Source organism: Diceros bicornis, chromosome 6, assembly GCF_020826845.1.
Source record: "Diceros bicornis minor isolate mBicDic1 chromosome 6, mDicBic1.mat.cur, whole genome shotgun sequence".
Taxonomy (NCBI): domain Eukaryota; kingdom Metazoa; phylum Chordata; class Mammalia; order Perissodactyla; family Rhinocerotidae; genus Diceros; species Diceros bicornis.
The window spans coordinates 44966697-44991437 of NC_080745.1; the positions used below are offsets into that span (position 1 = coordinate 44966697).

The 24741-nt window shown below is 40.9% G+C and overlaps 1 protein-coding gene across 1 annotated transcript in view; it reads left to right on the forward strand.

The window, feature by feature from the left end:
- The window catches only part of CCDC6 (coiled-coil domain containing 6), a 109276-nt gene extending 88864 nt beyond the window's left edge, over window positions 1-20412 (forward strand). Inside the window, exons 5-9 of the mRNA XM_058543402.1 lie at window positions 1871-2031; window positions 6673-6829; window positions 9559-9659; window positions 14970-15094; window positions 16159-20412. Of these exons, the coding sequence (XP_058399385.1) occupies window positions 1871-2031; window positions 6673-6829; window positions 9559-9659; window positions 14970-15094; window positions 16159-16353 (739 nt within the window). The 3' untranslated portion in view covers window positions 16354-20412. The remainder of the gene's footprint in view (window positions 1-1870; window positions 2032-6672; window positions 6830-9558; window positions 9660-14969; window positions 15095-16158) is intronic.
- The last annotated feature ends 4329 nt before the right edge of the window (window positions 20413-24741 follow it).

Consider the following 24741-nt stretch of genomic DNA (forward strand, 5'->3'; position numbering starts at 1 on the left):
ACTTTTACCTTATTGAACTGGCTTCCCCAGTTGTTTTCTAAAGTGCTTAGGATATGGACTATGTACTGTTAATTATTACATATCTCTGGAATGTACTTCATTATGAAGGCTGAGATTTTAATAGAAAAATTATTATTTGTTTTAAAACTTGCTGTAAAGAAATACTTGTACATATTTAAGGTTAGGATTCTTTGTGTTAAATGAACGTACGTGGATGTGAAATGTCATTCAACAGCAAACATTTCTTGAACCCCTCTGTGCAAGATACTGCCAGGCCCTTATTTTTTAAGTCCTGCGTACTTTGGGCTGGGTGGAGCAGGGCTTGGAAGGTGACAGGGAGTTCTGTGTTCAGGGCGTGTGTATGGGTGTAGAAAGAGAGTTTCTTGAAAATGTTCATTAACATTTTGGTTAAGTAGTTTCTGGTGAAGTAGTTCACCGGGATCTTTTGTTTGCTAACCAATCCTTTTGCCGTAAGTATTTGGTTTGGATGAACATCTGTAAATTATTTTGAGTTTGTCTCAAGACTTGCAAAATATAGTCATACCACAGGCTTTAAGAAAAGGGGAAATCAGAGGTTTATCTATAGGGAAATATTCGAGCTGTAGTTGAATCAGCTATGTTTTGCATTATGGTAAAGGTACTAATAAATTGAATTACGAAAAATTAGTTAATATCATAAATGTAGAGCCCATTACAATATTTAACATGCCAGTTTTCTCAACAAGGGCAGGCCTGAAGGTAACTCAGTTTGCACTTGAGTAGACTCAAAGGTAAAAACGTTAAAAACTAAACCAAACTGAAAACCCCAGCCACTTATAAAAGGGGTTATAGAGATCTGTTGCCGGTCTGTCTTCCTTTGCAGAATGCAGCTGGAGGTTTTATATATATCTGTACCAAATTATTGCATTGAACAATATGAAATTATCATTTTGTAGGTCAGAAGCTGTTGAATGTTAGCATTTGATGTGCTTTGAACTAATGATAATTGGTAGAGAAGGTGGCCACCACCAATTATTAACCCCCAAATTTTGTTTTGTTTTTTTGTCTTTTTACCTTTGCTATGGCCAGAAGTAAAGGGCCTTCAGTCCAGTTTGCCAGGCCCTCAAGATTGGTTTTTCAGGAGGGAATTTTACAAGTCGAGTCTCTTTATGTGATGCTACCCTCCAGGTTCATAGTTCCTAAGTTCCTACTGAAAGCATTGAGAGAGTGAAATTCCTTTAGTTATCTCCATGCCCTCAAACCAACATGTTGAACATTTAGTCAGCAGATAATTCTGATTGCCTACCATATGCCAGGCACAGTCAACAGAAGCAAATGTCAGAGATATTTTGAGTAATGCTTAATTACCAGTGGTCATTTAAAAGAAAAAAGGGTGGGGGCCGGCCCGGTGGCGCAAGCGGTTAAGTGCGCGCGCTCCGCTGCGGCGGCCCGGGGTTCGCTGGTTCGGATCCCGGGCGCGCACCGACGCACTGCTTGGTAAGCCATGCTGTGGCGGCGTCCCATATAAAGTGGAGGAAGATAGGCACCGATGTTAGCCCAGGGCCGTCTTCCTCAGCAAAAAAGGAGGAGGATTGGCGGATGTTAGCTCAGGGCTGATCTCCTCACAAAAAAAAAAAAAAAAAAAAAAAAAAAAAAAAAAAAAAAAAAAAAGAAAAAAGGGTGATTGGATCCTTCAGCTCTGCCTTTTGACCCGAATACCAGCTAAGGACGACCAGAAGTTGATGTAAAATGAACAGAGGAGTTAAGCAACCCCGTGAATTCTGGCGATTAATAAGAGCTTACTTTTAAAACAAACCCTCCAGCTAGAATGTTGTTCTGTCTTTTAAAGGCAAACTGTTTTTCATTGTTGGAATTTTTCTTTTCAATGAAGAATCCTGCAGGAGAAATTAGACCAGCCGGTCTCTGCTCCCCCATCGCCTAGAGACATCTCCATGGAGATCGACTCTCCAGAAAACATGATGCGCCACATCAGATTTTTAAAGAATGAAGTGGAGAGGCTGAAGAAGCAACTGAGAGCTGCTCAGTTACAGCGTATGTAGCCTCTGGTTTCACTGGTCTTTTGTCCATAGAATTAATACATTTACTAAATACAGGGCTTTACCAGTATTTACCACTAAATTTGCATAAATCAAATTCATATTGTATGTCAATGCCAATACATAAGTCTGTCATTCTGGAATAGATTATTTTTTTAAAAAAATACTATGGTAGGGCAGGGCAAATAGTTTAGAATACTTCTGGAAAATAATTCAAATAATTTCAGAAGAGTCCAGAATCACAGGTAATATTTTAAATCTTCTCCCCGTGTTCATCTCTAGGATGGTGCTAACAAAATTATTGCAGGAGACCTCAATGTACTTTTGGGGCACGAAAGCAGAGAACAGAGTGTTTAACTTCCTTACTCCTAAATTTTAGCTACAGCTAACATTCGTTCGTGGTACTTAAAGAATAAATGCTTTTTGTTGAGTTGGAAATCAAAGGAACTAGATGTCTGAACACTCGATTAGGTCACTGTGCATTTGCTTGGGTCTCTTTGATTTTAGGCTGCTCAAATTTATTTGAATAGATAATATAGTGAAAGATAGGCAAGGAAAAAGTAAGTCTCCCTCTCACTCCTGATTCCCAGCCACCGAGTTCTCACAGTTATGCATTTTTTATATATTCTTCCAGATATATATATGTATGTGTGTGTGTAAACTTCTTTTATACAAGTAGTGGAAAAATGAATATATACTCTTTTGCATTTTTCTGCTTTCACTTAGTATATCTTGTAATTTTTTCCTTGCCAGTACGTGTAGAGCTGCCTTGCTCCCCTTTTTAAAGGCTGTGTAGTATTCAGTTATAGGAAATGCCATAGTTTATTTAAATAGTCCCATACCAATAGACCCTTTTTGGTTGTGATGCTGCAACCAAAATGAACATCTCTGTACACACATTTGACACCTGTGCAAAGACATCTTCAGGATAAATTCCAGGAACTGGATTTGCTGAGTCAGATGGAATGTGCGTTTAAAATTTCAGTGATTCTTATCTTGATGTTTTCTTCTCTAAAGTTCATTGCAATTTCTAGTCCAGTGCTGCATCTGGGATGGTGCATCAAGATCATCCTTGGAACCTTTAAAAAATACAGTGTGTTAGTTTCCTATGACTGCTGTAACAAATGACCACAAACTTAGTAGCTTAAAACGACACACATTTGTTTATTTATTTATTAACACAAATTTGTTATATTATAGTTCTGGAGGATTGAAGTCCAAAATAGGTCTCATTGGGCTAAAATCAAGATGTCAGCAGGGCTGGTTACTTTTACAAGGCTCTGAGCAAGAATCTGTTTCCTGGCTTTTTCCAGCTTTTAGAGGCTGCCTGCATTCTTTGGCTCATGGCCCCTTCCTTGCGTTGGCATCACTCCCACCTCTGCTTCCATTGTCACATCTCCTTTTCTCTCTGACTCTCCTGCCTTTTAAGGATCCTGTGATTACAGTGAGTCCAGCCAGATAATCCAGGAGAAATTCCCTTCTCAAGGTCCTTAATCACATTTGCAAAGTCCCTTCTGCCATGTAAGGTAACATATTCACAGGCCCCAGGGATTAGGATGTGAACATCTTTGGGAGGCCATTATTCTATCTAACCCCACACAGGTTTCTGGGCTTATTCTAGGAGTAGACCCTGGTCTTCTGTTTTTTTTTTTCTTTTTCTTTTCTTTTTTTAAATACAGTTAGTTCCGATGTGTCCCCCAGGTTGAGAATCACTGCATATATTCCGTGAAAACAAATCAAGGAGTTCTCAAATATTAGTTATTTTAGGATGTTTTTTTCAGTTTTTGCTGTGTTGGGCAGACGAATGTCTTTTAGCACCTTTCTGAACTCTTTGCAGTACTGTTAGTTCACAGTTTTCTTTCTCATGTGTATTTGTCTTCTGCCCCAGACAAAATTTTTAGAAGAAATTTGGAAAGAATTTTTCATTCCCACTAGTTTCTCCCAACTATTCTATTTTGGTCCTTGAAGAGCCAGCAGATACCTGCAGATACCAACAGAGGCATCCATGATTGCCATTTTGATTTTAGGAGGACAGACAAATCTGAAGTAAAGCAGCAACTGGCACTCAGCTGCTCACAGTTGGTTTGGGTAGGGTTTAGAGGATGAGTTAATGACTGTTCCTCATCCATCTGCCTCATCCTCACCCTCCCAGTCCAACTGTATCTGAACTTGGACACTCTCTCCCAAGAGTTTTCACCTCTGGTTGAACACTGGAACCCCCTGGGGGGTTTTAATATAGGTAGCCCTCATCCTCTGGGATTCTGATTTAATTAGGTAGGTATGGAGTCTGCGCATTGGTATTTTCTAACCATAAACTCAAAAGGGAATGCAAAATGTCCAGGCCACCTTTGGATGATGTGGCACTCACCTCTTTGCAGTCTGTCTGGAAGTTACCCTCAGTTGACACTGTCTTTGACTAAATATTGCGAGATGGCCGAAGATGGGGGAAACATAAGCTGTGACCCCTAAATCCTAGGGAGCTCTGTGAGAAAAGGTAAGAGAATGATTCATGGGAGTAAATCCAGTCTCTTGAGACCAGTGTGGCGGTGTGCCAGCAGAGGGCACCCAAGGAATGCCATGGTGTCGGCCGTCTGGGTCTGTAACACCAGAGGTGTTGGGCCTGGTGCCTTCTCTGTGCCCCTGGCTTCTGGGTTAATTTAATTGCTGAACTGCCAGGAAGTCTTCCAGCCATCACTCGTGGTGACTGACATTCTTGTTTATAGATTATTATTTAAGGATCCCCCTGCTGGTTTCCTCAGATGCTAAAGGATTGCCCTTTTCTTTGAAAGACAATGTTTCCTTTTAAATGATTATTCTTGAAGCCTCATGAATCCTCAATTCTGTGAAGTTTTCCTATTTATGGAAAAGAATGGCAACTTGCTCTGACAGCCGCCCTTCTAGTTCTAGAAACAGTAAGTACTCCAAGGGACTAATCTAGTGTTTCCTGTAGAGCTAGTGGAAAATTCTGCACGCTTGCATATTTGGGATGAAATAATTTAAATCATTTATATTAAAAGTGTGCTTTGTAAATATTTTCCCAGCATGCCTTCAATTAAAGAGATTTTTGCATCTGGATTAGACAGCAGGGTTTCTGGTTATATTGAAAACAACCAAGGGGATTTAGTGTTTAGTGCACATAATAGTGTTTAATAATTTGGGTATTTTTATTTGAATTTCTAAAATAAGGATATTCAAGAGCTTTTATATTTCCCTGTAATGACACTGTCCAGGAAATCATTGAGTACTTATCAGCAAAAGTCGTTATTTGCTAAAATGTCATCAGATCTTCCTAGAGTTGCTTAAAACTGAAACTAATCTGATGAATTTGGGAGTTGAAGTAGGGTCAGTTTGCAGGAGGGAAACGGTCAGTGTGGCTCTCAGCTCCTTCCTTCTTTCTTAAATTTGGACTGGGCTAATAATATGGAGCAGTAACCTATAGGACTCTCTTAGATGTGATCATGGCCACTCTGAATTTGTAGCTATTTTTTAGAAAAAAGAAGTAGGTAGAGATTTTACTTTTCCCAAGTTCATTGGCTGAGATGGGAAAAAAGAAGGAAGCAGGAAGATGGGTAGACACTGAGTTTTGTATTAAGGTTACTTTGGTTACTTAGTAACAACAGATTCTGTCTAAGGTAAACCAGAAAAGGGGAAGGGTGTCGTGCTTTGCCATTTATTGGAATAGTGCCGGACTGTGCCGTAGAGTAACTTGGGACGGTAGTTCTGATAGTTCCAGGGAACTCAGCAAAAGGAGATTCTAGAGCCTCATAAAGAAGTCAGTTCCTCACTTTGGATTCTTGGGAGAGATGGCTCAGCCTGGGTCCAGCATCTAGCCCTGGGCTAATCAGCTCTGGCCTAGGAGACTGGTGCTGTAGCGGTGACTATGATATAAGGGATGGCTCCTGAGGAAGGGTAGGGTTTGTCATAAGCGGGACGCCATCCCAAGAGCCTAGCTGCACATAGCTCTTTACCTGCTGTCTGACTCAGAAAGGCTGTGTGTGAGACAGGCAAGCAGTCACATACACGCACCAAAAATTAGACTTATTTGAAATATTCATCTAAAGTTGTTTACTGTGTTAATTTCTGTTTTTATGCAAAGAATTATAACTGTTACCAAGCGTGGTCTGGTTCGCCATGTGCCTTTACCACAGTGCGCTGTGAGTGTGTTAACAAGTGTGACAGGCTTCCATGGGTGACTTGCCACACAGTGTCTGGAGTTGAGGGGCAGCAGAATTGGTACCTAGAGGGCAGCCCGTGGATGAATCTATTTCCCAACTGGGCCCCCTCCCCTCTTGGCTCCACCATGGTAGAGAGAGCTCCGGTAGCTCTTAAGTCCAGTCTTAGCTACAAGTCCACCATTTCCTCCTCCACATAAAGCACTTTGGAAAGAAGGAAGTGGGAGTGAAGATGCTTAACTTCTCAACACTGCTTTTTAATTTTATTTTTTTCTAAATGCAAATCGTTGGTAAACTTTGGTAATGGGGTAAGCTTTAAATTCAGATCTCATCTGTGTGTGGGAGCGTGAGGACTCCTGTCTTGCAAGAGTTCCCTTTGTCTATGGCATAGGAGCTGGACTGGGGTCTTCTTTTTTAAAATTTGAGTATGAAACATCGTTTAATTGAGAACTCGGGTTTTTCAGATTCAGAGAAAATGGCGCAGTATCTAGAGGAGGAACGTCACATGAGGGAAGAGAACTTGAGGCTGCAGAGGAAGCTGCAGAGGGAGATGGAGAGAAGAGAAGCCCTGTGCCGACAGCTCTCGGAGAGCGAGTCCAGCTTGGAAATGGATGATGAAAGGTGTGTGCGTGTGTTAGGAGCCTCAGAAAAACAACAACAACAGAAACAGGCTCTAGAGGCCTCTCTTCACATCCTGTTAGATGTGGAAGAGCCTGTTAGATGGCTTAAACGTTTATTTATTGTGATGATAAGTACCACCACATCAAAGTAGATGCTGAGAATGGGATAGATGAAGAAGATTGACTGTTTTCCTGCAACATGAAAAAAATTGTCTATGCCAAATTATTTGGTGGGGAGAGAAATGGAGGTGGGGCTATGTGTAAAGAGGCGGAGTTTGCATTTGTTTTTGAATTAGTCTAATCCTGTGTTATGTCTGTTTAAAGCATGGGAGCATATTAATTCACAGATATGGATCAGCAAGCCATAGTACAGCCTAAGGAAACAAATGTATATAGAGGTTGAAAGAATCAGCAGGAGACAGGTGGCAGTTGTTGAAAGCCAGAGGCCTTGCCTTAACACACTTGGTAACTTTTGAGCCTTTTTACAGGTACTTTTTAAAAAATAAAATGAATGCGAGGCATTTGTCTGCACAAGCCTCGACATCAAACCCCCTCGTTGTCCCACAGAGCAATGGGCTGAAAAAGGACGGTCATCCTTTGGTTAACTAGAGGAAATGGTCTCAGAATTTATCTCTCATCAAGATTTTCCTCCCCCTCCCCCTCTTCCTCTCCTCCTCCCCCTTCTCCCTCCGGCTCCCCATACTTGGGAGTAAGGTGGTTGTTAAGATAAGCAACAAATCCAAATTGAAAAGATTGTAGAGAAACCCAGCAGTTAAGGAATTAGCCTTTCTCTGAAGCAGATCATTTCTGCAAGGAAATTCGCTGTTCTGGATCAAGGTTGCCCTGGTCTTACGTGGTCGGTATCTCAGTGTGAGAGGTGAGACCGAGCTTCCTCAGGAGCCCCTCTAATAGGACTGGGCAGCCAGTGCCTGAGACCAGGGTCTGCTAATGGCTGTGATGGCTCGGTAGTACTGGCTCTTGATGCTGAAACGTGTTATGGGGAAAACATGTGGGCGATTTTAGCAGATGAGCACTCTGTTACTGAATAGATCCAGAAAGCTAACAAGGCTTTTGATCAATTTGCTGTGGAAAGTAGTAGTATCGTTTCAAGAAAAGTGTGAGGTTTTCTATAATGAAGATCTGTTTTTATAATTAAAAGAACATTTATAAAAATAGAACAGTGTGTCATCCTATTTAAAATATCTGTATGTATGCTCCCTCATTTGAAAGGAATAAAGATTACTCTTTCTCAAAAGTTTGTATTATGAAACTATCATCCCTAACTCTGAATTTCACTGATTTATTTCTGACAGTGTCCCATTGTCTTTGAAATCTTTATCCTCTGAAAAGCCATTTGACTAAAAACATCAGCTAGAATACTAAATAACTTATTAACTACTTTATTAACTACCTCAAGACATGGAGAAGATGATGTGTTAACAACACAGTGCCCTGTATTTGGTTTTGAGTAAGACACGCTCTGAGGGACAATTTCTTCTGACCACGGTGACAGTACTGAAGCTACTTCAGGCTTTGAGATAAACATTTTTTAACAGAGTTGATATTCACTCCAGAAGGTAGGCCTTACCTTTTGTAGGTCAGATTATCTCAGTAGAGTACCGTCACCCAATAAAGACTTCTCTCCCTACTGGGAATGATGTCACAGTTGGGAGAAAGAAAATAGTTGGACACTTGAGATGTCTGTAAGTGTGTTTATTTATTAAAGACCAACAGGCGGTTTTACCTGCCTAGCTGGATGTAGAATACAAGAAGTTCAAGCTGGTGCCACCATGATGGGCTGCTCTAAAGACAGTAGGAAGAATTAGTGGAGGATATCTAGTTGAGAGATGCACGTCAAATTTGGGAGCCTGGTTTCCTTTGAGTCGAATAAACCAGTGTAGAAATGGCTGTGTTATGTCAACTGATTGAATATCAGGGCTGAGATCTTCCCTGGGATAAAGATGCCTGCACACGTGGCCGTTCCTTTCTTTAGCCATAAGGCCTGTGAAGGATAGCTTATTAGGAAGTCTCTCAAGCAGAAGTTTCTCCTCGTCAGCGCTCTGTGCTTGTCCCCAAGTGAAAGCCGATGTTCCTGATGATCACACTTGAGCATTCTCAGGTCTGGTGTGACTTCTGAATCCAGGAAGCAGTCTGACCGAGCATGGTGTGGTTAAGTGTGACCTGCAGCAGATGCTCAGTGCTCGTGTCTTTTGTTATTTTCCAACGTGTGACTATTTATTAAGCAAAGCTTGTCTTGTAAACGAGTGACATCCAGTTTATAGCAATACATATTGTTAAGCTTTAATTTGATGACATAAATCTCAGAGAGCTTGTTTGGGTGTGAGTTTCAAATAACAATTTAAATGGAGCCATTAAAACGTGGCTGTGTCTGTAGTTCTTGGGACAGTGGAAGTGAATTTCTACATAGCTGTTGTGTAATGGAGAAAGCTCGGACCTCTCTACTGTATGGCACAGCTCTGTCACCAGGCCTCCCACCTGAGCTAGAACATCCCAGATTCCCTAATCTGTACCCGTGGGGAGAGAGGTTTGCCAAGCAGTGGAACAGCATGACTCCAGAGTCCATGTTATACGCATCTGCTAGCTACGGCATCATTCTAAACAGGCGGGAGTTTGACCTTAAGATGTGAACTCCAAACGTTTTCTCATAGGAGCTCTCTTAAGAACTGTTGAAATGCAGGCGGTTCTGATCATTACCCCCTCTCGTCTTAGGTATTTTAACGAGATGTCTGCACAAGGATTAAGACCTCGCACTGTGTCCAGCCCGATCCCTTACACACCTTCTCCGAGTTCAAGCAGGCCTATATCACCTGGTGAGTACATGCTCTCCGCTACTTTCGTGGCTGGTTTCTGCTACATTTAATAGGCATCCCCAAATATGTTCCCTTCTAGCATGTAAAAATCTTGTAAACAGAGAGAGGACGGTCATATGTTTTTCAGAAACATCAAAAACAAATCATTATCAAGACTGAGTCTTAGCTTGAAAATTTTAAGCATAAATGTTACAGTGCCAGCTGGTGTTTTTCATGAATTTTTTTTTTTTTTTTTTTTTTTTTTTTTTTTTTTTTTGTGAGGAGATCAGCCCTGTGCTAACATCCGCCAATCCTCCTCTTTTTTTGCTGAGGAAGACGGCCCTGGGCTAACATCTGTGCCCATCTTCCTCCACTTTATATGGGACGCCGCCACAGCATGGCTTGCCAAGCAGTGCGTCGGTGCGCGCCCGGGATCCGAACCAGCGAACCCCGGGCCGCCGCAGCGGAGCGCGCGCACTTAACCGCCTGCGCCACCGGGCCGGCCCCTCATGAATTTTTTTTTTAACCTGAAAGAAATTTAACTCTGAAAAACCTTTTTAAGAAGACTGTCTTTGACTGATTTTAAGTGCCACTTGATTGACAAAAGCCTTGGGTAGATTTCTAAGATGCATCACAACACATCTTTTATGGTTCTCTTATTATGTTCTACATATATTATCTCATTTTTATCCTCATAATAGTTAACGTATTATTACATTATAACATATATAATAATTAATAATTTTCCCATGTTAAAATTGAGGAAGCAGTGATTCAGAGGTTCAGTAGCTACTGGTCACATGGCCAGGAAGTGGCAGGGGAGGGAGGGCGTGTCCTATTTCCAAAACCTGTGTGCTTTTGAGCACGAGCTGCCTCCTGATACTTCCAGTGATTTGTGAGTGGGTCTCGGCCCCAGTAGGCAGGCCGTGTAAGAAGGAGCTGGCTTTGCTTCTGCTTCTGGCTTCCCTTCTTAGAAACCATTCCCTCAAAGGCGTGCTTGTCTTCATTTGACCCCAAAAACTCTCTCCCTGGGGTCTCTGGCTCAGTAGCGGCACAGTGTGGGGCTCTCAGGCCAGGAGGGCAAGTAAGTGATCCAGCAAGGAAGAAAGAGGAAGGCAGGGGGAGGGGGTTGGCAAGTGAAGTGGAGGGAGGAGAGAAGAGGTAGCAGGCCAAAGGATCGCGTCTTGTGACCGAAGTGATGAGACTGATTTTCTTGTGCTTGCTGGTAAACAGATTTTAAACAGAGTTGGGGAAAGAAGTGTGTGTGGGGGAGGGGAGTGGAGAAGGAGTTCCACAGCAGAATAAAGTGAAGTGACTGCTTGGAAGGGTGGCAGCAATAAAGGTTTTGTGGTTTTGGAAAGTAAAATAGCTTCATGTTAGGGACATCTCATTTTGTCTGTTATAATAATTAAAAACGAGGAATCCGCTTCAGGTTGATTAAGGGAAATGCTGCAGTAATGCAGGCTGCCATAGATGACGTGTGAGGTAGAAGTGGCTTGGGTTTGTGAGTTTAGGATCCAGCCTAGGACTATGCTGCTGTGACTTTTTTTTTTGTTTTTTTTTAAGAGGCAAAATCAAAAGAAGTTCAACACAAAGCGTGGCAGCTTTGTCCACTTTGGGCCAGCTTAAGGGAAAACAAAAATTAGTAAGACATGGTCTCTGGCCTTCTAAGAGCGGATCAAAAACAGGGCCTGGGGAAGTGGGGAAAAAAATACAAGAAACTCTTAATACAAGGCCAAGGATAATGAATTTTATGTATGTTATATGCCTTAAAAAGTTAAGTAGTTAAAAGTAGTGGATGAGTAATACATCCACTCATCCACTGCTGGAATACTACTCAGCAATAAAAAGGAATTAACTTGATACGTGCAACAACTTGGATGGATTGCCAGAGCATTATGATGAATGAGAAAAGCTATCTCAAAGGGTTATATACTGTATGGTTTCATTTCTAGAACATTCTCAAAGTGACAAAATTTACAGTGATGGAGAACAAATCAGTCATTGCCAGGGGTTAAGATTAGAGGGAAGGTGTGACTATTAAAGGGACTAACATGAGGGAGTTTCTTTGTGGTACTGGTTTGAGGTGCAGTCCTGATTGTGGTGATAGTTACTCAAATCTTCACATGTGTTAAAATTACACTGAGCTGTACACACTCATACACATATGAAGAGTGCAGTAAAAACTGATGAAATCCACATCAAGTCTGTACCTCAGTCACTAGTATGGGACCACTGTCAGTTTCTTAGTTTGACAATGTGCTATGGTTGTATAAGATATCATGGGGGAAAGTTGGGTGAAGGGTACAGGGGAACCCTGTAGTATTTTTGTAACTTCTTATGAATCATAAACTGTTTTAAAATACAAAGTTATAATTAAAAAAAAGCTAAATAGTTTAAAAAGAGATTCAAAGAAGAGAGCCACGAGCAAAAGAGATTCCAAGAAGAGAGAGGTGGCAGCTTAGAGAGTTTTGAGAAGGGCCTTGAAGGAGGAATTAATGAGCTGAAACTTCCTGAGCCCTTACCTTGTGCCAGGCACTCTCGGAGCACTTGGTGATATGAACTCATTTCATCCTCACAACAATCTTGTGAGGTCACTATGGTAATCCCATTTTACAGTTGAGGGATCTAAAGTCCACTGTCACCCAGTGCCAAGTGGCAGAACTAGAGTCTGAGATAAGATGGCAGTCGGCTCGACAGTCTGGGCTGTTTGCCTCTTCAAAGGCTGAGTGAGGTCCTGACTGACATGGGGGGAAGGAAGAAGCAAGTCCTGTGGTAAAGAGACGACATCCCAGGCAAAGGGCACGGAGTGAACTGGGATGTGGAAGTCAGAATCAAGAGTGATAAGGTCACTGTGGTTCTTACCACCGGCTGCCCTGGGGCCCTGCTCCCCATGGATTCTGATGCATTTCATTTGGGGTCGGGTAAAGGCTTTAATACTCAGTGTTGAGAACCACTGACCTAGGACATCAGAAGACAGTTTGGAGCCCAATGCAGAAGGCCTTTATAATAGGCAGGGAAAAGATTTTTTTTTTTAATGTAGGCAATAAAGAGTCTTTGAACATTCTTGATTAGCAGTTTAACGTACTAATAATTAGCCTTGTAATGCTAGAAAGTAGGCTAGATCTTATTTTTTTTTATTATGAATTGAACCCCCTGAGCTTCTCTATCTGGGGATAAGGATCCACTTTCATAGTCTTTCTCTTAAATTTCATCACAAAGAAATAGGATTAGGGTTGTATTCCCCAAAGCTCTTGGAAGAAAACCTTTTCTTCCCTCCCCAGGGGAATGAAGTCCTGTCCTTGTGATACAGATAAACATCAAGTAAATGACCACTTAGCTCCCAAAGACTTGTACTTTACCCCAGACCTCCATTTTGTAAATGTGAACTGAAAATCCGCAATTGGAAATGGAAATACGTCAAATGGGAAAGCAGCACTAACAGCTGATCTTAGATAAAAAGTGATTGACAATAGATAGTTTCATCCAAACTCTCCAAATTGCTCCTTTGTTTCCCTTTTCATTCTATCCATTCGTGTGAACTTGCCCTGTGCTAGATACCCTGGTAGATGCTGGGAATTCAAAGATGTAAAGATAGCTACATTTACGCAGTGATAAATAAGCGATGCCCCAGACCACTGGACCATCAGCACTTAACTCGCGAAGACCAAGGCTGCTTAGGCTGCCCGTAGGTGATGACTACCTTTAGAATGTTTGAAAAATACAGCTGTTTGGACCCCAACCCAGACCTATGTAATAGTCAGGAGAGCCTAGACATGTGTACTTTTAAAATACTTTGGAGATGATTCTAGGGTCTTAGAACATTATAGTGGGTGGGGGTTGTTTCTTCCTTAACTATCAGTTTCTTTTGGGGAACATTGGCATATATAGGGCTTTTATTTTCTCCATTGAATATCTTGAAGTTGCAAAAGTCTCAGTGGTGATTTTTGTCTTTAGGGCTACACACACACACACACACACACACACACACACACACATACATACACACACAATGGCTTTGTCTCATTATTGTTGGTGTACCTTTTGATACTTCCCTTTTTTTTGTTTCTGATTTTTTACCCCTTTGATCTGTTTTTTCCACTTGATTCTCATTTCTTCTCATGTCTAGCTGCTACGTTACTACATCTCAGTTTTACTTCTTTTTAAAGGCTGAAGAAATTCCATTATATGTATATACCGTGTTTTCTTTACTCATCTGTTGATGGACATTTAGGTTGTTTCTACATCTTGGCTACTGTGAATAATGTTGCGATGAATATGGGAGTGTAAATTTCTTTTCAAGATCTTGATTTCAATTCTTTTGATAAATACCCAGAAGTGGGATTGCTGGATCATATGGTAGTTTTATTTTTAATTTTTTGAGGAACCTCCATGCTGTTTTCCATAGGGGCTGTACCAGTATACATTCCTACCAACAGTGCACAAGGGTTCCAATTTCTCCACATCCTTGCCGATGCTTATCTTTTTTTTTTTCTTTATAATAGCCATCCTAGTAGCTGTGAGGTGATATCTCATTGTGGTTTTGATTTGCATTTCCCTGATGATTAGTGATGTTGAGCATCTTTACATGTACCTATTGGCCATCTGTATGTCTTCTTTAGAAAAATGACTATTCAGGTCCTTTGCCTATTTTTTAATCAGGTTATTTATTTGCTATCAAGTTGTAGGAGTTCCTTATATATTTTGGATACTAATCTTTTATCTGATATACGGTTTGTAAATAATTTTTCCCATTCCTTAGGTTATTTTTCTGTTGATTGTTTCCTTTGTTGAGCAGAAGCTTTTTAGTTTGATGTCCCACTTGTCTAGTTTTGCTTTTGTGGCTGTGCTTTTGGTGTCATATCTAAGAAATCATTGCAAGAGAAATGTCTTGAAGCTTTTCCCCTGTGTTTTCTTCTACAGTTTCTTTTATGGTTTCAGGTCTTATGTTTAAGTCTTTAATCCATTTCGAGTTGATTTTTGTGAATGGCATAAGAAAGAGGTCCAGTTTCATTCTTTTACATGTGGATATTCAGTTGTCTCAACACTGTTGAGGAGACTACCCTTTCCCCATTGTGTATTCTTAGCACCTTTGTTGAAGATCATTTGACCATTTATGCATGGACGTATTTCTGGGCTCTCTTTTCTGTTTCAGGGCTTAACTTTTCTATCCCTTGTTATCCAGCAGGCCAGTTGGTGAGACCACCACGCTTCTCATCTATTTTCATTTTTGTGGGTGACTGAGAACTTCTTCATTTTAAAGCCTCCTAGATGGTTGAAGACACCAGATAAATGAGTTTGAAATAATACTTACAAGTTGTTATATTTCAGGTCTGTCATATGCAAGTCACACAGTTGGTTTCACACCACCAACTTCACTGACTAGAGCCGGAATGTCTTATTACAATTCCCCGGGTCTTCATGTGCAGCATATGGGAGCATCTCATGGTATCACAGTAAGTATCCATGGTGCAGGAAGCAGCACTTGACTCCTGATGGTGGTAGCAACTGGTCCTTCTTGGGAGACTAGGATTGATGCCCTTAGACATTTACCTTTCCCTTCTTCCCTCCCTTCCTCTATCAGTTCACCTTAAAACTATAGAGAGTTCCCAATAGTTTGGCATTGAATTCTGGAGTTGAAACTAAAATCCCTTCCCAGGAGGCAAAACTTCAACTTCACTTTCTGAGAAAAATTGCCCTTTGTGAAATGTAATTTTGAACCCTGGCCAATGCCCCGATTGAACTGTGGCCAGCTCCTTGCCATAATGAATTATTGTTGGTTGCCATAATGTCTGAAGTATTTATTGTCTGCACCTTCACAGTTCACTGACCCTCAGTATTCTTCCTGAGATTAGCCTTGTTTCTAGTTCTACTCAGAATTTTCTCTCCTGGAATCGGAAGGAAGCTTAAGTGCATCTCTGGTTCAAACTCCACTTGGGAGTTTTTTCTTTAGAGCTAGTTATTTAGTTGACTAACAGAGCGATTGGAAATGTGGCAGATACGGGTTTGAGAATAGGAGAGTGGAGAGTATTCCCAATAAGGGAGTCTTGGAAAGAAGAACTCTATTCTACAAAAGCCCGTTAAGATGTTTCTGAAGCTGTTTTGCTGGTTTGATGGGGTTTATGTAAAAGAAATATTTTTAGGTGAGCTGTAGCTTCCAGGATATTGAAAACTTGGAGTGATAGAAGGAACTGGGGACGTACAATGGACAGAAGAGATTTCAGGGGAGAGTGTGACAGCTGTTTTTTCATTTTAGGACTATCTCATTGAAGGGCCCAAGTCCAGTAGTTTGGTCAGTGCAAATTTCATAGTAATGTTGCCTGGCTTTTTCATAGGTGAAGGTGTAAACTCTACCTTGTTTAAGTTTTCATTACTAGTTCAGAAACCAGTAGGAATAGACGAGGAAACACTTGCTTCTTGTCTTTGTTGGTCCGCTTTCCACTGGCCTCAGCTCCAAGTTCGGGTGTGTTAGAAATGTGCTATCCATACCCAGACTGACCTGCTGTTTCTCTCTCTACAGAGGCCTTCACCACGGAGAAGCAACAGTCCTGACAAATTCAAACGGCCCACGCCACCACCGTCTCCCAACACACAGACCCCCGTCCAGCCACCTCCACCTCCACCTCCGCCACCCATGCAGCCCGCAGTCCCCTCAGCAGCCACCTCGCAGCCCGCCCCCTTGCAACATTCAGTGCACCCCTCCTCCCAGCCTTAATGCATGTGCTTAGTCTGAATCTCACGTTGGGACTTGTACAGTGGAGCCGTCTACTCAACGCCAAAGGCTTCTTTCCCTGGCATATTTGGATCTGACTTATTTGCACTGAGGTTATCTAGGCTTCACTATTAATTGTGTTGTAAATGTTTGTTGGAAACGCAGCCAGTGTTGTGGGTCTACAACACTAAACAGACAACTTTTTCCATCAGTGTTTTACTTGAATCTACACGTACGTCCATTCCCTGGCTGGAACATTCGCTATTCAATATTTGGTAATTCAGCAGCAGTGTGCAATTTTTGCTTGGCCCAGAGCTTCATTTTCCTGGCTTTTAGGTTTGTAAAATAAAAAGAGATATCTTTTTTATATTTTTTTCCATGAATTTGCAGAAAATTACTGAGCTGTTATTATCCCCCCCATTATAATGGTGTTTACCAAACATACCAATAATTTAGCACTACATTCAGACCTTTGAAAATCTAGCTTTCAATGTAGAGTGGAAAGTTAGACGGATCAGTGCCCAAGACAGTACACTGTTTAATAGAGCTTTCTACAGATACACTTTTTATAGGTTATTTTCAGTATATATCAACATCCGTGTCTCTTGTAAAACAGATAGTCTAAAGTAATAGATCACGTGGCTGTACCTACTCCACATGCATAAGATGGATAATTATTGTATATTAAAGTGTGATTCTTTCTTTATCCTTAATGTTAATCTACCCAAACTGACACCTTCTAACATGAGTCGATAAATGTTGTCCTACCCACCAGTGGTTGCGATGGCTGATTAGAACGTGCTATTTGATTTCTGCTGCAGAAGGCAACGTGACTGTAACAAAAACAGCTATTTTTCCCTTTGCATTCTTTATTTGTGTTCTCCTAAAATAGAGTTCGAACAAATATTTTAAAGGTGCAAAATACTATTTGAAATGAGCATTATAGGAATATCTTGGCATAATGACCACAAAATACTTTATTGCTTGGCAGAAAAGAAAAGAGGTATAGAGGAAAGTAGCACATTAGCATTGATGACTGCTTATTTCGCCCAGTATAAGCAAGTGCAGTGTACAAAGTATATCCTGAATACGTTATTTCCATTCATTTAGCACAAATAAATTGTTTGGTTTCACTTTGAAGTGGAACACTGTGAGTCACTCTTTTCTTAATACTTGCAACATCTTTATTTTTGCTTTTTAGCAGTCCCTGTTTTGTACTTGGGTAGTAAAGTGATTTTTACCACCTGTGTTTGCATATTTATATATGCTGTGGACGAAAATAACTTACTAGAGAATGTATATTTTATGATGAGAATGTGTGTCTGTTGGATATAATCAGAGAACTGAAAATTAATTTATCAGTAATTTTTAAGAGACCATGTTTTGTGACAACCATCTATCTCTACTAGCTAGCTCTTTATTGAACACACTCCTAAAAATAAGGAACCACGATATGTAGATATTTAATGTTGTACAGTATAGAAACCTCCATTTTTGCCTTCGAATGCATATTTAAGAATGATAAAAGTCTTGTTGGATAATAGTGTTTGAGTAGCATTTTAAGAACTTGAGAGTAAAAGCAACAATAGGATTTTTCACCTCTTCCTGCTTCCACCCCCAAACTGAGAACGTCACTCCTCCATTGTTGGGAAGAAATCGTACGTCTATATAAATTTTATTTATAATGTGTGTGTAATATACATAATCACAGTACAGTTCTCAAATATGGGGAAGAATTTCGGCATCTAATTATTGAGGCTTTAGGTTTTTAACTCAATCAGACAGGGTCGTATCAAACCCGGGGATTTCACCAACAGCTCACTGTCCCTCCTGGTCCATTGCCCTTCCAAGTAACGCTGAGAGTAAGCAAACGCATTCTGCCTTCATGGTACAGTTCTCGATTTTTCTAATAGAAATATAGTATGTGTTTACAAGACTCTTACAAGATTATAGATTTCAGTGCCGTTAGATAGTGTCTTGCATTCAAACAAGCAAGTCCGTATTGTAGTGAACTTCCCTCCACTTCCTGTCAATTTAGTTACCTCCTGAAAGCACAAAAGTCGAGACATCGCCACATGGTGAATAAAAAAGCACTTGCAGTGAGCAAACACTTCCTGATAAATGCCTTTGCGAGACAGGTTCTTGACATTCAGACTTCTGCAGAAACGTAGTGCTGGTTCCCCTAGACTAGTCATTTTATTTCAAAATAAAACAGCTCCTACAAACAGCACTTTTTCAACATAAATGCCTTCCCTGTGGACATTCAGAATCGATAGACCAAACACTACTATTTTGAATTTGTGCTGTTTCATGTCCTTTTAAAGTGTTTTATGACCCCATCACATTTGGGCAGTACCTGCTAGGGCAATTCTTTAGCCACTGGGGACCCATAAGAATCAGACCCTGAGCCCATAGAGGCAAGAGCCCCCTCACCCATGGGAAGTGGACTTAGCTCAGGCATTTCTCATGGGGGCTGAACACGGTTACTGCCATTCCTTTTGCCCACTCGCCCAGGGTAACCCTGGACTGACTCCCAGAAGGCCTTTGTAAAATCAGTAGCCATCCCGAAGGCGGGCGGGAGCAACAGTAGCTTCAGTACCTTCCTTTTCCTGTCTTGCTGACAGAGACCCTTGGCTACCACTGTGCTGCTAATAGGATAAGTACTCCATTGCCAGATTACCATGCCTTTTGTACAAAACCAAATTATCTTACCTAATACCTGACACCTCTCTGGGCTTTGAACTGCTTTCTCTCATCAAGCATGCTGGCATTCTAGACAGAATTCTAGAAATTTGGCAGATGGTGGAAGTATTTAAGATTGAATTGAACTTACTCCTTTGTGAATTGAAAGGAGTTTTAAATTCTGAGCTCCTGAGATGCCACAACCATGGAATGAATGTGTGACCAGAATGTGGCTTTGACACCAAGTGCTGCTTTCCCTTTGCAGTTGGCTTCTGATTTGACCAGAAATAATTGATAATGTGAATTTTTAACTGTTCAATTGTAGGAAATTAGAATATGTATTACCCCTTGTTAGGTAGACACGAACTTTTCCTGCACGAAGCCTTGCTTGTAGAGGATGCCCAATAAGGCAAGAAAAAGCATACTAACTTGTGCTTCGAGAGCTCGATATTTTTATCTTATCAGTACAGAAGAAATATTTCTATGTAGCTTGATCTTCTGTCTAGTACTTGTCTTATAGGTAACCAACACTGAAACTTTGTAGTGATGACTACCAAAGAAATACATAGTAAAACAACCTTTTATTTCCAAATTATTGAAGAGCCAGCCATTGACGCTGCTACGTGAGTTCCATGCTCAAGAGCCATTGTAAGAGATTAAGGGGTTTTTAGGTTTTTGTTTTTTTCTAGTTTTTCTTTTTTCTCTGTAATTTTTTTTTTTTTTTGATAAAACACATACACAGCTGTTAGCATAAGATTTTAGGGAGCATTTTCCAGAATGCTCAGCAGTTGTGGTTAACTGCCAAGCCCTGGTTGCCTTTTGTTAGGCAATGGAAGGAATCCTATGTTCATGATAGCGTGGGTGCTGTGTGTGTGCACGTGTGTGTGTGCATTCATGCCTTAACTCGGGTTACTGCTCAACTTTAGTTCTTAGTCTGCACCGTCATCTAGATTGTATTGTACATCTCGATCTGAACTTCATCCGCAAAAACAAAGTTGCAGGCACAACAGTTTAAGAATGCATTCCTCCGGAAGAGCGTATGATCAGGTTGACCCTGAGCCTTTGGACTTTCTTTGGAACTTAGCATGGAAAGCAAAAGTGGACTGTCAGATGGAAAGACGTCAACAAGGAAGAGAGGAGAGCCAAGTGCGAGCATGTCTCTTGCCTCTGCATATCCGTGCACACTGTGTGTTGTTCATGATAGCTTGTCTACAACTTGACTAGGTTGGAGTTCTGGTAATAGTGGCAATCTTGACATTCTTGGTCAGAGTTTAGAGAGATGTAAGACTTCCAATTAATGTCTTATTTACTTTATGTTGATTAGTCTTTGATACATGTGCTGAATCAGAAAACTAAATAAAGATAATTTTTTAAAATGTACCACTTGAGTCTTAAACCCTGTCTCTTTCTTTCTGGTCTTTGAGTCGGAAAATGAACATTGTTTTCTGGTTGCTTCTGATAGACATCGACTTAGACTCTGAATACTAAAGGCTGCCTTAGAAAGGAAACTTAAGGACACAAAAGGGACTGGTACTGTTCTGTTTCTTAATCAGGGTCTTGGTTATCTGGGATTTTTTGAAAATTCATTGAACTGTATGCTTATAATTTGTGCACCATTTCATATATGTGTTGTATTTCAATTTGAAATCCTAAACCTAGGAGATAATGAAAAGGAAAGGAAAGCCACACTCATTCCCAAAGTGTTATGTAAAAGCAAATATATGTGTATATACACACATGTACACACATATATATATTCAGGCTTTGGATTTTATAGTTGGTATATTACTGAGCTTATTAAAGTTTTAAATCTCTCTGTATGGTTTTCTCTTCCTACCTTGTAGGAAGCATGGCTTTAGAATCAGTTCTAGGTTTGAGTACCAGTTCTTTCACTGGGCCACTGTTTTAACCTCTCTGGAACTCAAGTTCCTTATCTGTAAGATAACAATATTACATGCCTTGCTAAAATGAGACAATTAAGATGAAAGCCTCTAGTACAGTCCTTCACACAATAAGACACAGACTAGTGCCTTCCACATCCATTCATTTAGGAAGAAACTTAGAATGAATGTTTGGGGTGATGTTTTATACATGTTTGGGGAGTGTATTGTTCATCAGTTGCATTGTAGTAAGCCCCTAGCAGAGTCCACATTCCACGGGGGAGAATCACAGTACTCACAGGATCCTGTGTTAGGGCATAGTCTTAGGAGTATAGTCTTCAAGAATGCAGTTGTGACACCGTCTTGTGAGTGCAAACTTAATCTAGGCCCTCGTCTCTATAAAAGTGCTAAATAAACCTAGAGTTTTGACTCACTGGCTTAAGCAAGATTCCATGTTAACTGTTAGTTAATGAAAAGAGTTTTTAATTTCTTTAGTCATTTGGTGAATGGACCAAAATCTCAAAATGCCTCTCTACTCGTGGCAAGGAGGTTTCGGTTGTAACTTGATGAAAATGTTGACTAAGAAATTACCCAGGCCCTCTGAATTCAAGTCTTGGCTTCATCTGCCAGCTTCAGTTTTCTAATCTGTATAATGGGGATAGCCATTTTTATTTCAGGTAGAGTTTAAAGAAAACAGGATTTAAACAAAGTGCTTTAACAAGTAAAAGTTTAAGCTGCATGTGTATTTCTTTTTTTCTTTTAATAATTTTTAGAGTCTCTATGTCCACATGGTGCTTCTAAAATTGGGACGGTTGGTTTAGAAAATTTTTTGTGTTTACATAAAATTCTACACGTAAATCTGGGTCCTTCTTTTATTGCATAGGCTATTTAAATAAAAAAATACTTGTGGGGGCCGGCCTGGTGGTGTAGCGTTAAGTTCACGTACTCCAGTTCGGCGGCTGGGGGTTCGCAGATTCGGATCCTGGATGTGGACCTACACACTGCTTACCAAGCCATGCTGTGGCAGCGTCCCATATAAAGTAGAGGAAGATGGGCACGGATGTTAGCCCAGGGCCAATCTTCCTCAGCAAAAAGAGGAGGATTGGCAACAGATGTTAGCTCAGGGCTAATCTTCAAAAAATAAATAAATAAAAATACTCATGAAAATGCAATAGTATTCAATCACTAATGTCTAATCCAAGCCTAGACTTTTTAACGTTCTCTTTAGAAATGGAGAAAGAAGTCAGTGTGAGGTAAATTATGGTTTGTGTCTGATGTTTATGTTGACACGAGAGATGAATCCCTGTCCCTTCAAGTTTTCTGTTCTGTCTTACATATCACCCCTAATTCCATATTACATTGAATGTTATCGAACTAAATATCTTTAGATGTTTTTCTAAAGATCTTATTTTCTGATACCCCACTAATGATTTAGTGCAGCTTTCAAGATTACTAATTATCCCCCAAAAAGATCTTAGTAATTAATCTTAAAATTTTTCATCTTAAAAGCAAAAAACAAAAAGCCAAACTCAGAAGTGAAACAGATGATAGAATTAATAGATGAGGATGTGAAAACAGCTATTATAAACATTCTCTGTGTGTTCACGAAGCCAGAAGGAAGCGTGAGCATGATGAGAAAAATGGAAACTATAAAAAAGACCCAAATTGAACTTCTAGAGATAAAAAATACAATATCTAAAATTTAAAACAACAAAAAACTTGCTTTAAGTGTTTTGTGGATTTACATTTGTGCTTTTTAAATGTTCCTTTAAAAGGCAGCTCTTGAAATTCAAGTGAAGCCTATTTGATCTACTTCTCTCCCTCCCCCGCTCTCCCAGGGGCAGCTCTGCCTGGGTTCTGGGGAACCACTGTTGGGAAATTATGATACTTGGGAATTGACTGACTACCCCTATTAGTCACTTTAGTGTTGGCACAAAGCCTCAGGTTTAAGGCAGCCAGGTACAGTAGGAAATGTCCTGTGAATTCGAGTCTGGTCTAAGGCCAGTTTTCTGGGCTTTGGTTTCCTCACCTATAAGATAGGAATGAGAATAGGGTCATTAGGGTTCAATGAATGTATTGTTAAACTTTAGAGAGTATAAGTTCTTCATATTGTAGCTTCTTAACTATTTCTAACATTTAATTCTATGAATATTTTTTTTTTATAATTTTTATTTATTTATTTTTTCCCCCAAAGCCCCAGTAGATAGTTGTATGTCATAGTTGCACAGCCTTCTAGTTGCTGTATGTGGGACGCGGCCTCAGCATGGCCAGAGAAGCAGTTCGTCGGTGCGCGCCCGGGATCCGAACCCGGGCCGCCAGCAGCGGAGCACGCACACTTAACCACTAAGCCACGGGGCCGGCCCCTATGAATATTTTTAAAATACGAATTGCGCCAGCCGCTGTGTATGGTACTGAGAACGCTGTGGGGGCAAGAATACTGCAGTTCCTTCCCTTTCGGTGCTGCTAGTTTACAAGGGCGCTAAGTGTTATGACTGGAGAAACAGTGCAGGGGGCCTCACAGTATTAGAAGAGAAAAAGGGGCAGAGATTTCCAGAGGCATTGATCTTTAAGCAGATTCTTGACGAACAGATAGGAATTAGGTGAAGAGTGTTTGGGACAGAGGGAAGAGCACTGGGGAAAAACTGGAGGTAAGGGCATGGATCCTAGAGGTGACTGGGTTCCCTGAAGGCAAACTGAGACAAGGGCTTGAGTGCAAGAAGCTTACTTGGGAGGTGATTCCAGGAAGTAGAACGAGGATGTGGAGAAAGTGAGACCAGGGAAGGATGTGTTGATGAGCCTGTTAGCATTGTGGGCAACTGAAGCTCAATCCTATGGGATCCCCAAGGAATAATCTAGAATGTGCCTCCGATTGTCCCAGTGGAGGATGGGAATGCTGGGACTTGGATTCACCAACTCCTTTCACCTACTGATTGAAGGTGCCCCTGGGGAGAATGACTCCCACATTCGGATTTTCTGGGTTAGTGCATGAGGCTTCCTCGAAGGCCTGGGGCGGCAAAACCAAGAGTGGCTGTCCCGTGTTTGATGAGGGATGCTGGCTCGTGCGTGAACGTTCATAGAGAAATCAGGTGGGCCAATTTCATGGTGTGATGCATTGTATCAGGTCGGCTACAGGTGGCCTGGGGGCTAAATACCTTACACCATCATTTGGTTTCCCCTGAAAAATTGTTTTCCCAAGGGTGGAAAGATGTAACGTGTTTTATGTTTCCTTTTTTCTTTTTCCCCCAGCTTTATTGAGAAATAAAAAAATTTCTAAGTTTAAGGTGTACAACGTAATGATTTGATATATGTATATATTGTGAAATGATTACCACACTAAGGTTAGTTAACATATCTGTCACCTCACATAGTTACAAGTTATGAAAATTTGAAATACTTTTTAATTGAAAATGAAGGAGATTTTTATTTTAAAAAATCCAGATTCCTAATTTCTCTTGAAAGAGAAGATCGCAGCAGGGCCTCGTCCCTCCGTTTCACCTTCAGCCGAGGCTGAGCAGTAGCTGTGCCCAGAGAGCAGAAAACACCTGCCCCTCTTCAGAGCCCCGCTGGTGCCTCCGCCCACCACACACGTTATTGCAGTGTGGTCCCTGCAGGCTTTTGAGTTTGTGAAGCCCTGCCAGAGGGTATTTGAGGAATGAAGATCTAAGCTTGTGTGTATGCGTGAGAAAGAGAAGAGGGAAGGAGTAGGAGGGTGAGAGATGAATACTGAAGCCCTGTTTGGAGAGAGGCCTGCGCTGGAAGTTCCTAGCACAAGTCCAGCTAATAATAAGAAAGTGGTATGTTGACCATGCAAGGGACTGTGGTAAATCTT